Raw genomic sequence first — 12,854 nt, 5'->3', positions numbered from 1 at the left:
TGGATGTATTGAAACAACACTCATAGGACTCACGGTCATCTAAAAGTGAAAATTAGTACAGAGTAAAGTGCCCCCGATCACTTCTTGCAGTTACACATCCGCTTCGATATTATATATATTGATGTTTGAGAAGTCCTCTTCAATCCTCATTTGATTCGTATGCCTGCGGTCAGTCTGTACGTGCGGCTAGATTGTTCAGAAACTCGTCCCAGCTCCATGTCCAGAATGGTGGCTTGTCCCAAGAATCGCCGAGCTCCTAGAATTGTACACACAGTCTGGTTGTTTGCCTCCTTAGCGGCATGTCTGTTGCTGACGACGCACTTCGGTATGCATTTCTAGACCAATCGACCTGCAACTCTGGTCAGTCTGCGGAAAAAACTGTTAAGACCAGAAATGTTAACTTTCTTCCTGCACTTCTCACGCACTTAGTTTCACACTCTTTCCTACATTTTCAAGGTTGTTTTCCACTACCTCTGCTGTCAAGTGGTATTCTACCTCTGATGTACATATCCACTTAACCATCTGCAGGACTAAAGTCAATGGTTTTATATGATTTGTCACGCTTGCAGGATGTGCTCAAGGTGCTCAAGGCCTGTTCGTTTTCGGAGACAGCTACACAGGTAATGTAACATAGGATCCGAAACTTCAACCGCAATATTCAGTGACAATCCTCAGCTACACGCAACTGCTTCACTGATTGTTATGATATATATTGGGTAGGGGTATCCATTTTGGCGCTTGACAGTTTAATTCGGCTGCCATGCGCAAACATTGTTAAGGAGTTTGGATTTGAATGCTGGCAGATACTGGAGAGAACTTGAAGTACCCGTATGGGATGACATGGCCTGGAGATGGCGGAGCTCGCCGTTCATCAGATGGGCACAACGAGGTGGACTACATAGGTGTGCACTTACTGATCAATGTATTATTCTGAGCAACACATTGCAGACATGAAGTGAACGAACTTCACTGAATCGGCGTTTGAGTAATTGAGATTGATGGACTACTGTTTTCACGGTCTTGTCAATTCTGCTGCAGCGGCGAAGCTAGGGGTACCTTCACCGACGCCATGGGAGGATTTGCCTGGAAACGGATACCAAACCAACGGGGGTGTGAATTTCGGTGTGGGAGGAGCTGCAGTCACCTACGCTTACGGTTGGAAGCCCTTGGAAAAGCAAGTCGACGAGTTTGAAGCGCTCGTGAAGGGCGGGACATGGACCGGGGATCACTTGGCACAATCAGTGGCGCTCGTCTCCATTGGTGTGAACGATTACACCTACTACAATCAGTATGGTAATGTAGTCCAGGTAGGATTTCCACTGCACAAGTATTGTAACTGTCGACGGGACTTAAAGTACCGACACACGTTGATAGGAAAAGTACCATGTTTTGTGAATCGGTAGGTAACCCTAATTTGATCTTGCAGGGTGTGAGCGCGTTTATCGATACAGTCGTTGACCAGATAGGAATTCAAATGCAACGCATCCACAACCTCGGGGTGGGAAGTCTAATGGTGGAGAATCTGGTACCTATGTCGTGCATGCCATTCACCACGCTGTGGGTCAATGGCGAGACGGGTTGTGCGACAAACGAACTGCTTGACACAGAAACAAACCTGCATGACGCGAAGCTGCATTATAAAGTGGACGAGCTCAACAGTGTTGGAGCCAACATTTTGATGCTGGATCTCACGAAAGCGCTGAGACAATTATTTGAAAACGGGCCATCGTATGGGTTTACAGAAGCTTACAAACGGTGTTGCACGGGCTCCTGCGGTGGTGGAGATGGCTACACGGTGTGCAACAATCCTGCAAATCACGTGATTTTTGATAGTATTCATCCTACCGAGGCGGCGTGGAAGGCGGTGACGGACCTCTACAGTTACAGTACGGGATTCACGAAAGGAGCCACTCTGAATACATGGTTTCGTCAGAACCAGATGATTAATTAGGATTGGGGTGTCGGAATCAGGCTTCCGCATAGCAGGAACGTCGGAGAAGATGTAGAAAGACGATTACCGTGAAGGCATCCTTAGCTCACGAAAGTGTGTAAAGAATTCGAGCTCAAAACGAGCTGTAGACTGATTTTCGAATGTACTATATCAATTCATTAACCATGGTAATTGAGTCAGGTATTTCAAATTGATGGAAGGTTTTCAACTACAGCGGTCACACTTTTGCGATGCGTTGATCACTGCTTATGTTGAATGATCATTACATGTTCTTGCCATTTTACCCAACGCAGGCCTGAAATCCCGTAATGTCTTACATTACAGGCCATGCGATGTGATGATTGAGTTGATTGGGCCGCAAGGCAAGCGAGGGCAGCTGGCCCTCTCGGAACCTAAATTCTTTGTCAGTGGGACCCCCATGGCGTGTCGCTTGTAATCGCTTCTCAAGTGTGATTGTGAAAGCTCATCCATTGGGTAGGGTTCCTGCAAATGAGTTCAGTTTTCGCATCTTGGTATTGAATCCCGTGTTATTATAACCTTCAGATTAGGTCGTCACGACTCTTTGTAGATTTGGAGCTTCTTGGCATGCATCTCGCGAAATCCTAATCGGATCGGTTAATCAACTTTATGTTTCGGAACGACTGTTGAACGATAGTTTACGAATTGACCTCTTTCTAGATAGCTACTAGTTAGCATGAAGGGGTGTAAGTAGCTGTGATTAAGACCGGGGGAGAAAACTCGAGAGATTAAGACAATTGGGATCCATTCCAGGAAAGCATGTTAGTCTCCTGATTTGCAGCGTAAGTTAATTGCGTGGTTTCGGAACGTTAACGAGACTCGGTCAACCTCTCTGCACTGCTGGCTGAGTTGTTTTTCGATTTCGTCAACGTGTTACGTTTAGAGACGAATGGAGTCCCTTACAATGGCTTTTCAGGATTGATGTGCTTGATTTGACGGTGTTGGGGGAAATTGGGCAGCGTACACTTGAGTTGAAAACGAGGATTGGAAGTCAAATTACTTGATTGCATGCGATTGAAGAGTGGTTGGAAAGGAAATCCGGAGATGGAGGTTGGAGGAGTGGGAGACGTCGCTAGCAGTGCTGAGGAGCAGGAGAAGTGGTTGGCGGATGCCATCGCTCTCGTCCAGCATAATGCGTTTTATATGCACCGTGCGCTGGTAATCCTACCCATCCCAAGACTTTCCTTGTGAATTGTGGGTTATTCATTATCTTGATCGTACCAGTGGCTATTATGAAATTTGCACAATTGCGATGTGGATGTTTGTGAAGAGGTTTCGGAGATTGTGGCCCGGTTTCGAGGTTTTTGGGGCATGGTGATAACTCCGTCTGCAATCCGCTTAAGCATTGAGTTACCGTAATAATGAATGATCTCTGCAACATACTTTATTGGTGACTACGATTCAGCCATTGCGAAAATCTATGAAAATCTGTGTCGAAAGCATCTATCAAAGATATTGCGTTAGGGTTTGGTGTTGTTTATATAGATTTGAATCCCCTTAAATCAAGGGCATGTAGGAGTCAATATAAGAAGTGTGGAATCTCAAAATGCTACCAGATGCAATACTTGTGTCACAGGTCATGCTCCTGCAGAAAACAAAGGAGACTAAGCAATTTTTTATTATGTTTGACTGCAGGATAGCAATAATTTGCGAGAAGCTCTTAAGTATTCGGCTCAGATGTTGTCTGAGCTGAGGACGTCCAAGCTGTCACCACAAAAGTACTATGAGCTCTGTATCCACCTTTTACAACTTCTATGCATGCACTAAAATCATATACCGTGTTGGGAAACCTAGTCCCTTGTCCTAGGTAGGATGGATGCTCGTGGTGCATATGAGATGCATAGCGTAACCAGGATCGGGTTAAGTTCTTATCCATGGAAAACCTTAATCAAAACTACAGATATGAGAATGTTTGTTGAACTGCAGCGATTGGAAATTTTCTTTCAAGATGAAACCAAGAGAGGTCGCACACCTGCAGATTTATACGAGCTTGTTCAGCATGCTGGAAACATATTGCCTCGTTTGTAAGTATGCTGATCATTTTTCAGGTGTAGGTTCGAAGATACTGAGCACACAGATTGGTGAAGGACTGGGGAGTAGATCATTGTTAGTGGATATTTTAATGTATACTGGTATTTTAATGTTACGAAGAGACTGGTGGATGCAGATCACTTTACGAGGTCATTTTCATCTTAGGGTGTCTTTCATAATGTATTACATGTTACCGAAATGTTTATTTCTGGGCTGTAGGTATTTACTCTGTACGGTGGGATCAGTGTACATAATGTCAAACGAAGCGCCAGCTAAGGATGTGTTGAAGGACCTTGTGGAAATGATTCGAGGAGTTCAGCATCCCATTCGGGGGCTATTTCTACGTAACTATCTCACTCAAATAAGCCGTGACAAACTGCCGGACGCGGGTTCTCCATTTGAAGGGTTAGCCATTCTGCCTAAAACCTTAACATCTGATTCATGCAGTTCCACCTAAGCGTCAAGTTACCTCAGAATTAGAGTGGATATTTTTCATGCCGCCTCAGTTGCTGTGTGCTACTTTCTGTTGTTTGGGAAAAGCCGGATGTCAGAGGCACCCGGTGGTTGCCATGTGTGCGAATTCCTTATTACTGTAACCAGAAACATTTAATTGCTTATTTCAATTATATTTTAATCAGTGTTGATCATCGTAGACGTAATTGTTGCCCTGCAGGGAAGGTGGGAAAGTGATCGATGCTGTGGAGTTTGTGCTACAAAACTTCACGGAGATGAACAAGTTGTGGGTGCGGATGCAGCATCAGGTAAGCACAATTGATACTCATATGTACGTTGCGATGAGATAAAACATCACTATTCAGTATGCTTGGACTCGTTGCAGAAAATTCTAGTTGGGAACGTTCTCCAATTTTTTCTTACCTCGCTTCCTAATGGGATTGCATTCTTTGTCCCACCAAGGGTCCTGCTCGGGAGAAGGAGAAGCGGGAAAAGGAACGAAGTGAACTTCGTGATTTGGTTAGTGTTACAAACATAATCTGTTACTACTAAAAACTCATTGATGTCCTCAGCATGATGCATGTCAAAACTGTGAGTGGTGAAGCTTTTTCATGGTGTATAGGAGAGTCCGCTCTGTTGCCTTTCTCAAGCTTCATACACTTCCTTCTTTGAAATTTCTTTGATGGGTACTCAATTTCCTAGCATCTGCTTTTTAATTCGCCATTGTACGTAAGAAAGTTATCCATCTTTCTAGCCAGTCAAAAATAGATGAGAAACAGCTTGCTAAGACTGCAATCCCCTACTGGTTCATTTCTCTGATTTTGGACAAAAGGATCTTATTTGACCTCAATATGTATTTAGTTGTCAACAGGTGGGAAAAAATCTGCATGTGCTCAGTCAGTTAGAAGGCGTGGACTTGGAAATGTATAAGGATGTGGTCCTTCCTCGAGTGCTTGAGCAGGTGAGGAAGTCGAGGTAATACCTGGTGAATTGTGTTTAAATTTGAGGATGTCGCTTTGGTGCTGCGATGAACACTTCGTTTTCCAAAGGTGGACTTTGCATGAAATTAAATTGCGTTGGAGTAGTAAGCTTTTATCGCCTTCACACCATACATTTAGTTCTAGGCCCCGAGACTTACTAGTTCAGTACCTGATTATAGTGAAGTCCTCTTTTTTTCTGAGCTCGGTTTAAATAGTGTCACTCAATCATGTCCACGTGTGGAGTTGTTGTGGACATGTATGGTGATCATATTGTAACCAGATGGCCGTAGAAATGGAGTGTCAACACTCCGAACCGTTTCAGTTTGCATATTACACCTAACACTTCGTCTTCTTTGGCTCTTTGGTCCAGATTGTCAACTGCAAGGATGAGATAGCCCAATTTTATTTGATGGATTGTGTCATCCAAGTATTTCCAGATGACTTTCATCTACAAACTTTGGAGATTATACTCAGCGCCTGCCCACAATTGCAGGTGTTGAATCTTCATTCCTAGTTTTTTGCACGTCTATTGGACTAATTGAATTTCCTCATGGCACTGAAAGCCTTGTGTGTAATTCGGATGCAGCCATCAGTGGATGTAAAGACTGTAATGTCACAGCTGATGGAGCGCCTATCCAAGTATGCAGGTGCTTCACCTGAGGTATGGAAAATATTCAGTAAATTCTGGGCATGCATACTATATCTTGGTCATGCTGGGTGCCCCTTTGCAGTAACACTAGAGCCCATGCATTTCATTTGGAGCAGCAAAACTTACATCGTATAATACAGTAATTGTTTTGTGTATATATATATATATGTATATATATATATATGCACACACACACTCACACACATATCAGTTGGGGACTTGTTTCTGAACAAATTTACGTCCTTACTGAACTCCTAACCTGACTTTATTACTTGCTGAGGACAAGTCCAACGTGTTTACATTTACAGCAGCAAATTTATTGAAATGATTGGATTTCTAGAGCACTGAAGTAGAGTAAATTGGTCATGTACATTTATACGGTATGCAGTTCCTACCAGACTTTCATCAGGTGGAAGCGTTTTCAAAATTTAGCCAAGCTGTTATGGAGGTAAGCAGTTAAACTTTGAATCTAAAGTAACAGTATCAGCATGTATTTATGAGTTTGTTATGTGATTCCTTTGTTTTATCTATCACCTTTGACCTCAAACCTAGTGGAACTGGGAATGTTGCAGGTTGTAGAAGCTCAGCCAGATATGTCATTGGCTAGCACTATCAGTCTTTACGTGGCACTCCTTGCTTTCGTTTTAAGTGTGCACAGTGACCATCTTGAATACGTCGATCAAGTTTTGGTATGTTTATCGTAATCTTTCTACATTCAATTTCTATTGTTCCAATTCGGTTTTGGATGTTTTCGTCTTAGAAAGGGGAATAGATAGAGTGACGTATTGTAGATGCCTCTTAGTTTTTGTGCGAGTACAAGTGGTTGGAAATATCTTCTATATTTAAATGCAAACATTTGTAAGTAATATCATCTGAATTTATATTCTGGCAGTACATGGTTTTCATAACCCTTCAAGAACCTCAAATTACTGGAGTCTTTTCAATACTCTTTGCAGTTAATGTGGTTACATAGTTGATCTGCTTATGGAAGTCACTTGTTGTCTAAATGTCATGTCCATGCCTGAAAGCATGGTAATGTTTGAGCATAGTAAATCCTATTGAGTAGCAACATATTCTTATGATGGCTTCTGGTAAAGCGCTTCAACAGTCGCAAGTTCACCTGCTTGTTCTATTGTAGCTTAGACTATGGATTTGATTGGAGGTACCCCCTTAAGTTTTTTGGCTGGACCATCTTGCAGGGATTATGTGCTAAGAGATTGGAGGGAAAGGGACGTATAAAAGATGCCAAGGCAACAAAGCAGCTTGTGTTGCTCTTAACTGGACCATTAGAAAAGTACAAGGATGTGGTAGTGATTTTGAAGTTGAGCAACTATGCTCATGTGATGGGACATCTGGATCATGACACTAATAAAAGTATGGCGGTGGTTCTTATCCAATCTGTGCTGTCCAACTACATTCAGATCGGAGAGCCTGATAAGGTGCGCTTCTCACGGAATACTTTGGATTTTGTTCCGGTGATGCTTTTTGGACTTTCTCAGTATGCGAGTTAAGGATTTACATTAAGAAGATGCGATATAAAACCAAATTTCTTGCAATCCTTGGGTGTGAATCTTAAGCAAGAACAAATGTTGGAGATGGTTCTGTCAATGGTTGTAAAATAATCTAAATGGATGGCGGTTGTTAGGTCGATGCATTGTTGGATCTCTTGAAGGAGCTTACCCAGGATATCGGCGATGCATCAGCTAAGGCACCACCCAAGTACAACGTAAGCTCGCAAGTTGCTTCATCTTGCTCCATGTATTATAATGGTAGACCTGTGTCCGTGATGTCATAACATGCTCATTAGCTTTTGTACTTTAATGTTTGAACTCGGAAAAATTGGCCTTACTATAGGCTTAGTGATAGGAGTGCATCAGAACTAGTATTGTGTTCTTAATAAGATTTTGTGTTGATTTTATGTGTAATCGAGGTCTGTATTATTCTGAAGTGAAATTGTATGCATGAATATCGTTTCCAGTGGCAGCAGGCAGATGATGAAGATTTCAAAGAAGAACAGAATTTAATGGCCAGGCTTGTGCATATGCTGAGGAATGATGACTTGGAGGTTATGTTCCAGGTACGTCCTTTCAGACGTTTATCATGACTTATTTTGTGTCGGGAAACTCATGCTAAAATTGATGTGTGTGAGGTTCTAACCTTCTTAAGTTTTTCAGTAGAAATCGTTAGTGCCTGGTCTCATGTACCACATGCAGAGCTCCGCAAGAGCTTCGCGAATAGATGTCTTGCGTTCTTATTAGATTCTTACGAAGTGATTCAAGTACACGTGCATCTATTTTACTATGAATCACAGTTCTGGTCGTGTGTTGCAGATTTTAGTAGTCGCACGCAAACATTTTGGTGAGGGAGGTCCACGTCGGATGCAATACACTCTTCCGCCTCTTGTGTTTTCTACTCTTAAGGTGGTACTCTGTTCTTACGCCGAACTTATGGTGGTGTACATGTAACTCGCGCTTTGATTGCATTTATATTTGAGCTCTTACCATGGAACAGAGTTGTTCGTATCTTGATGTTTTTTATATGCTTCTGTAAATGACTAGAAACTTTCTTGAAATCCATCTCATTGGGTTGTTGTTGTCGAACGCAGTTTGTGCACGCCTTGCAGCAAAAGGAATTAGAAGAGGGCTTTAGTGACAGGGCTGGTTCTCCTGCTATGAGGAAAGCTTTTCAGTTTTTACATCATGTAAGTATCTTGAAACATCAGCCTTCTCAGTGTGCATTATTTCTCAATTAGTATTCTGGTATATTTGATTGATTCGCGCCATTAGCCAGCTATATGAACATGATTGTTTCACCGCCTAAATTCACATTAAAGCATTCAGAACTTATGGTGGGGTACATGTAACTCGCGCTTTGATTGCATTCAAGTTTTAAACATCGTGTTGGTCTTGCTGTTCGATTAATATTTGAATTTGATGTATACGGTATCTGTTCTTAGACGTTGTAGTCAGGAAGATGAGAGTAGTGCATTCATTTCGGCTTGTCTGCAGACAGTGGAGGCTCTTGCCATGATTCCTGCAGCTGAACTAGCTTTGAGACTGTACCTACAATGCGCGGAGGTATGACTTTAACCTTTCTTGGCTTGAATGATAGGTTGCTTCAAATTACTCTACACTTAGATTTGTTAACTTAGATCTACAATCGCGTCATTTTAGTACTCTGGTAGTGGGAAATCTTTTTGAAGACTTGGTAGATGACTTTTTGGTTGTTTATGCTCTCATGTACCGGATTGTGGGTTTCTGCATAAGAAAAGGGCACTCTCGTAAATAGCACAATGGTACTGCTTCACATTCTGTTGTTCTACTCATTGCAATTTGTTCTGCTGCAGGCTGCTGGTAACTGTGGCTTGGAGCCTGTGGCTTACGAGTTTTTCACCCAGGCGTTCTTGTTGTACGAAGAAGAGGTAGCTGTAAGTGACTAAACATACTTATTTTGTGTATTTATGACGATCCTTGAACTTCAAGATATTAGATGTTCATTATGATTGCATTTCTGTTTGATACATGTATTAAGTCAAAGAAAGCAGAACTTGTTTATGGAATTTATTTAAAGAAATTGCGCGATGGAAATCATGCACATTAGGAATGAAGACCAAAAAGCATATGAAAGATTATAGGATTAAATGTCGTCGCAGGCAGTATGGTTTTTACTTAAAAGATTCCTAGTGACTTGCATGAAAAAGATCTAGTTTTTATATTTCTGTCTAGTTGACGAAATCTCAAGAGATGATCACTTCAGGATTCAAAAGCACAAGTTACTGCTCTTCATCTCATAATTGGGACGTTGCAAAGGACACGAGTTTTTGGTGTGGAGAACAGAGATACTTTGACCCACAAGGCCACAGGGGTAAGTTTTTCTACTGAGACTAATGAATAAGGGTTGCCATTCTTTCATAATGTGCTGCTGGAAACCACAATCGAGATACGAAGCAGCGGTTTTCTTTATCTCTAGGTCAGTATATGTAGTTTTCATGATTGATTCTTTGTTTCTCTTTTACCATCAGAGTGACATTCCTGTTGATTAATCACTATTAGAGAAAAATCAATGAACTTGTTATTTTGTCCGTGTACTTCGTGCATACATCATTCTATTTTTTCGTGTCTGTAGCGACCATCAAAATCAATTCCTCTGCTCAAAACCTGTGCTTTGATGGCCGATTTGGTGACATTAAACTCGAATATATAAGCAGAGATTGATGAGGGGGGTTGATTGTCACAGTATTCGGCTAAGCTACTCAAGAAGCCTGACCAATGCAGAGCTGTGGTCGCCTGTTCGCATTTATTTTGGGTTGAAGGTCAAAGTGGTGTACGAGATGGCGAAAGGTAACTATCACCTTTCACCCCTCACATGTGATGGGAATGTTCCTATGTATGCACTACTGACTTACAAGTAACTGCCTTAAAAGGTGAAAGGTTGTGTCGAATTAACTATCGCGTATGATTTGTGCAGAGTGCTTCTATGCCTGAAACGCGCATTGAGAATTGCTAATGCGGTTCAGCAAATGACTGGTGCCACAAGGGGTACCAGTGGCCCGATGACTCTTTTTGTTGAGATTCTTAACACGTACGTTCTGAACGCACTTGCGAAGAAATGTCCTGTCACTGCAGTAGGTTTACAGTTTGACTGTTATTAATGTAGCTTTTTCTTGAGTCATCGATGTTATGGACTTTTCTGAACTCTTTTTTGGTGTGTTTCCCAAAGCTCTGAAGTTCTGCAGCATGTGATGGGATCTGAGTCTGACGTGTTGTCGATTGAGGGATTGTGGCAAACAGGTATCTTTACTACTTCGACAGAGCAATACCTCAAATTACAGCGACTGTTATTCAGGGGCTGGTAGAACTTATTATCACGGAAACACAAAGCGAGGGGTCTGTCCATGAAGCACAAGTGGATTCGTATTTAGCGAACACCTTGAGATACATCCAGTACCAGAAACAGAAAGGTGACTACACCGCCGACAGGTATTCGGCAATTCAAATGCTTAATTAGCTGGCGATATAGCTTTGTGAGGCTTTTAATTCAATTTGTTCCTTAGCAACTTCTTCACCTTGGAAGCACCACATCTCGATTGGCACTTACAAGGCAGACATTACGTACTACACCCTATATATTTTATTGGCCTCATTTCCACCAATTTTTCCCTAGTTTCACTCCAAGATAGACAGCCATGTCGTTTATTTTTCTTTTGTTGTACATGTGAATTTGGAGGGTTTTAAGGTGTCAAGCAGGAATTATCTGAACTTAATTTTCTTTCTGCTTAGAAAGTAACATGGTTTATGTAAGGTACATCCTTGTGTAAAGTTATCAACGTATATAATTATTGTTCAAATTTAAAGAAAACTATAGGATGTTTGCATTGATTTATGATAGCTACAGAAGGCTGTGATGTCATTTTTTGCCTGACACCTCTCAAGATAAGCACTGACCTTAGTAAACCATGAATGTGTAGTGTTCGAATGAATGCGAAGTGGAACTTGGAACAAGTAATGTATGAATATGGTTCTATTTGGGCTCGAATGCACTTCATTTTCAATAAATTTTGACAAATAAATAAATACAGGCGGATTTCAGATAAAACTAACGGCCTTTTCACAAAACAAAATAGTGTGGTGGGATTGTGACTTGAATCTCACGTTACTTCTAGATCTGAAGCTGGAAACCGATTTGAGTAGATTCATGAATTATCTGCACCGTTTTACTTTCTTTCATTAAAAAACTTGCATGAGAGTCTTAGTTCATAAGAGCAGAAAGATGAGGTGAGAAATCATCATACGCTAGGTGAAACTCTTCTAAGTTGAGACATTGAACCAAAGAAGTACCAATAAACTTTAGTGCTCCACTAATGAGCAACCAAGATGATATCAAAAACTTCGAACTCCCCACCTCCACACTGCCAAGCCGGGTACCCAACGCAGATGCGGTGGTGCATGCCTTCGGTAGCACCACAACCACGATCATGACCGACACGCCCCTTCTTCTTCTTGCGTTTTTTCCAGCTGGGTGCCGCTCCCCCTGCGTTGTTCTGGGGCTCATCCAAGGCAGCAACAGGGAATAAAACAAACAGTTTCGTCTGCAGCAGCTTTTGGCTGTGCGTCAACATATTCCACACATATAGGCCAACCCATTGAGTTGCATAGGCTATAGATAAGATATTAGAATGTATTGTAAACATGTGAGGTTTGGGTGAATGAACAACTCTTACAATTGCAGCATAGATTATATAGAAGTAATATGATTCTGAAATAGGCTCCCAAATAGAAAATGAGGGTCGCTCATGAGCTATGACCTATATACTAGACGATGTGGTGAAATGCAAACCAGCCCATAAGTTAGAGGTTGAAATGAAGTGTTTAGTTGTAAGTCAATTTCTGAATCAATACATGACAATGGCAAGGACGGATTTAGTGGATGAATATAAAGTAAGCATTTGCAAGGCTTGATAATGTATACACACTCTTTCCTTTATATGTTGCTTTTTGATAAAGTGCCTTAAAGGTGCACTCTTCTACAACAATCTCTTACTCAATAACCTTACAAACCTATTCTTTTGCCACTAAAACTTAGTAAGCTTCTTATAAAATACTCCCTTCTTCCACATTCCACTAATCTTTTGCATTTCAAATGTTTCAATCAAATTTGTATTCTTTCTTTTTTCCTTTATTATTCAAGATCTTGATCTTGAATTTGTTGTATAATGTTCATATATGCCTCTAAGATTATCATTAATAATTTTAAAAAATACACTACAAGATCT

At 41.3% G+C, this 12,854-nt stretch overlaps 2 protein-coding genes across 4 annotated transcripts; both read left to right on the top strand.

Annotated features, from left to right (window-relative positions):
• On the top strand, positions 1-2,159 carry LOC112278698 (GDSL esterase/lipase At5g03610). The gene is made up of 5 exons (XM_024512339.3): positions 1-325; positions 570-620; positions 804-902; positions 1,039-1,307; positions 1,427-2,159. Exons 1-5 carry the CDS (start codon positions 160-162, stop codon positions 1,949-1,951), a joined length of 1,110 nt encoding a protein of 369 aa, XP_024368107.1. The 5' UTR covers positions 1-159; the 3' UTR covers positions 1,952-2,159.
• Positions 2,160-2,291: 132 nt separating this feature from the next.
• On the top strand, positions 2,292-11,440 carry LOC112278697 (vacuolar protein sorting-associated protein 35B). 3 transcript variants are annotated; one of them, XM_024512338.3, is made up of 23 exons: positions 2,292-2,425; positions 2,929-3,127; positions 3,605-3,701; positions 3,870-3,993; positions 4,220-4,405; positions 4,674-4,761; positions 4,916-4,972; positions 5,325-5,414; positions 5,804-5,926; positions 6,020-6,094; positions 6,471-6,530; positions 6,655-6,771; positions 7,282-7,521; positions 7,728-7,808; positions 8,061-8,159; positions 8,413-8,502; positions 8,688-8,783; positions 9,091-9,159; positions 9,429-9,509; positions 9,839-9,946; positions 10,319-10,422; positions 10,550-10,663; positions 10,873-11,440. In XM_024512338.3, the coding sequence occupies exons 2-23, from the start codon at positions 2,978-2,980 to the stop codon at positions 11,087-11,089; spliced, it is 2,466 nt and encodes an 821-aa protein (XP_024368106.1). In that variant the 5' UTR covers positions 2,292-2,425; positions 2,929-2,977; the 3' UTR covers positions 11,090-11,440. The 3 variants fall into 3 exon arrangements, with proteins under 3 accessions (XP_024368106.1, XP_024368105.1, XP_090104422.1); XM_024512337.3 differs by lacking the exon at positions 2,292-2,425 and adding an exon at positions 2,436-2,751; XM_090248296.1 differs by lacking the exon at positions 2,292-2,425 and having other exon boundaries at positions 2,451-3,127; positions 4,246-4,405.
• The last annotated feature ends 1,414 nt before the right edge of the window (positions 11,441-12,854 follow it).

This window comes from Physcomitrium patens, chromosome 2 (genome assembly GCF_059467195.1).
Source record: "Physcomitrium patens ecotype Gransden chromosome 2, ASM5946719v1, whole genome shotgun sequence".
NCBI classification, from domain to species: domain Eukaryota; kingdom Viridiplantae; phylum Streptophyta; class Bryopsida; order Funariales; family Funariaceae; genus Physcomitrium; species Physcomitrium patens.
This window is presented reverse-complemented; position numbering and strand designations above follow the sequence as displayed.

Coding starts and splice junctions, on each gene's coding strand:
- LOC112278698 (XM_024512339.3), top strand. CDS start 160: ATGCCTGCGGTCAGTCTGTACGTGCGGCTAGATTGTTCAGAAACTCGT. Junction 621..803: donor TTTCGGAGACAGCTACACAG/GTAATGTAACAT, acceptor GAATGCTGGCAG/ATACTGGAGAGAACTTGAAG. Junction 1,308..1,426: donor AGTATGGTAATGTAGTCCAG/GTAGGATTTCCA, acceptor TTGATCTTGCAG/GGTGTGAGCGCGTTTATCGA.
- LOC112278697 (XM_024512338.3), top strand. CDS start 2,978: ATGCGATTGAAGAGTGGTTGGAAAGGAAATCCGGAGATGGAGGTTGGA. Junction 5,415..5,803: donor TTCCTCGAGTGCTTGAGCAG/GTGAGGAAGTCG, acceptor TCTTTGGTCCAG/ATTGTCAACTGCAAGGATGA. Junction 7,522..7,727: donor AGATCGGAGAGCCTGATAAG/GTGCGCTTCTCA, acceptor GGCGGTTGTTAG/GTCGATGCATTGTTGGATCT.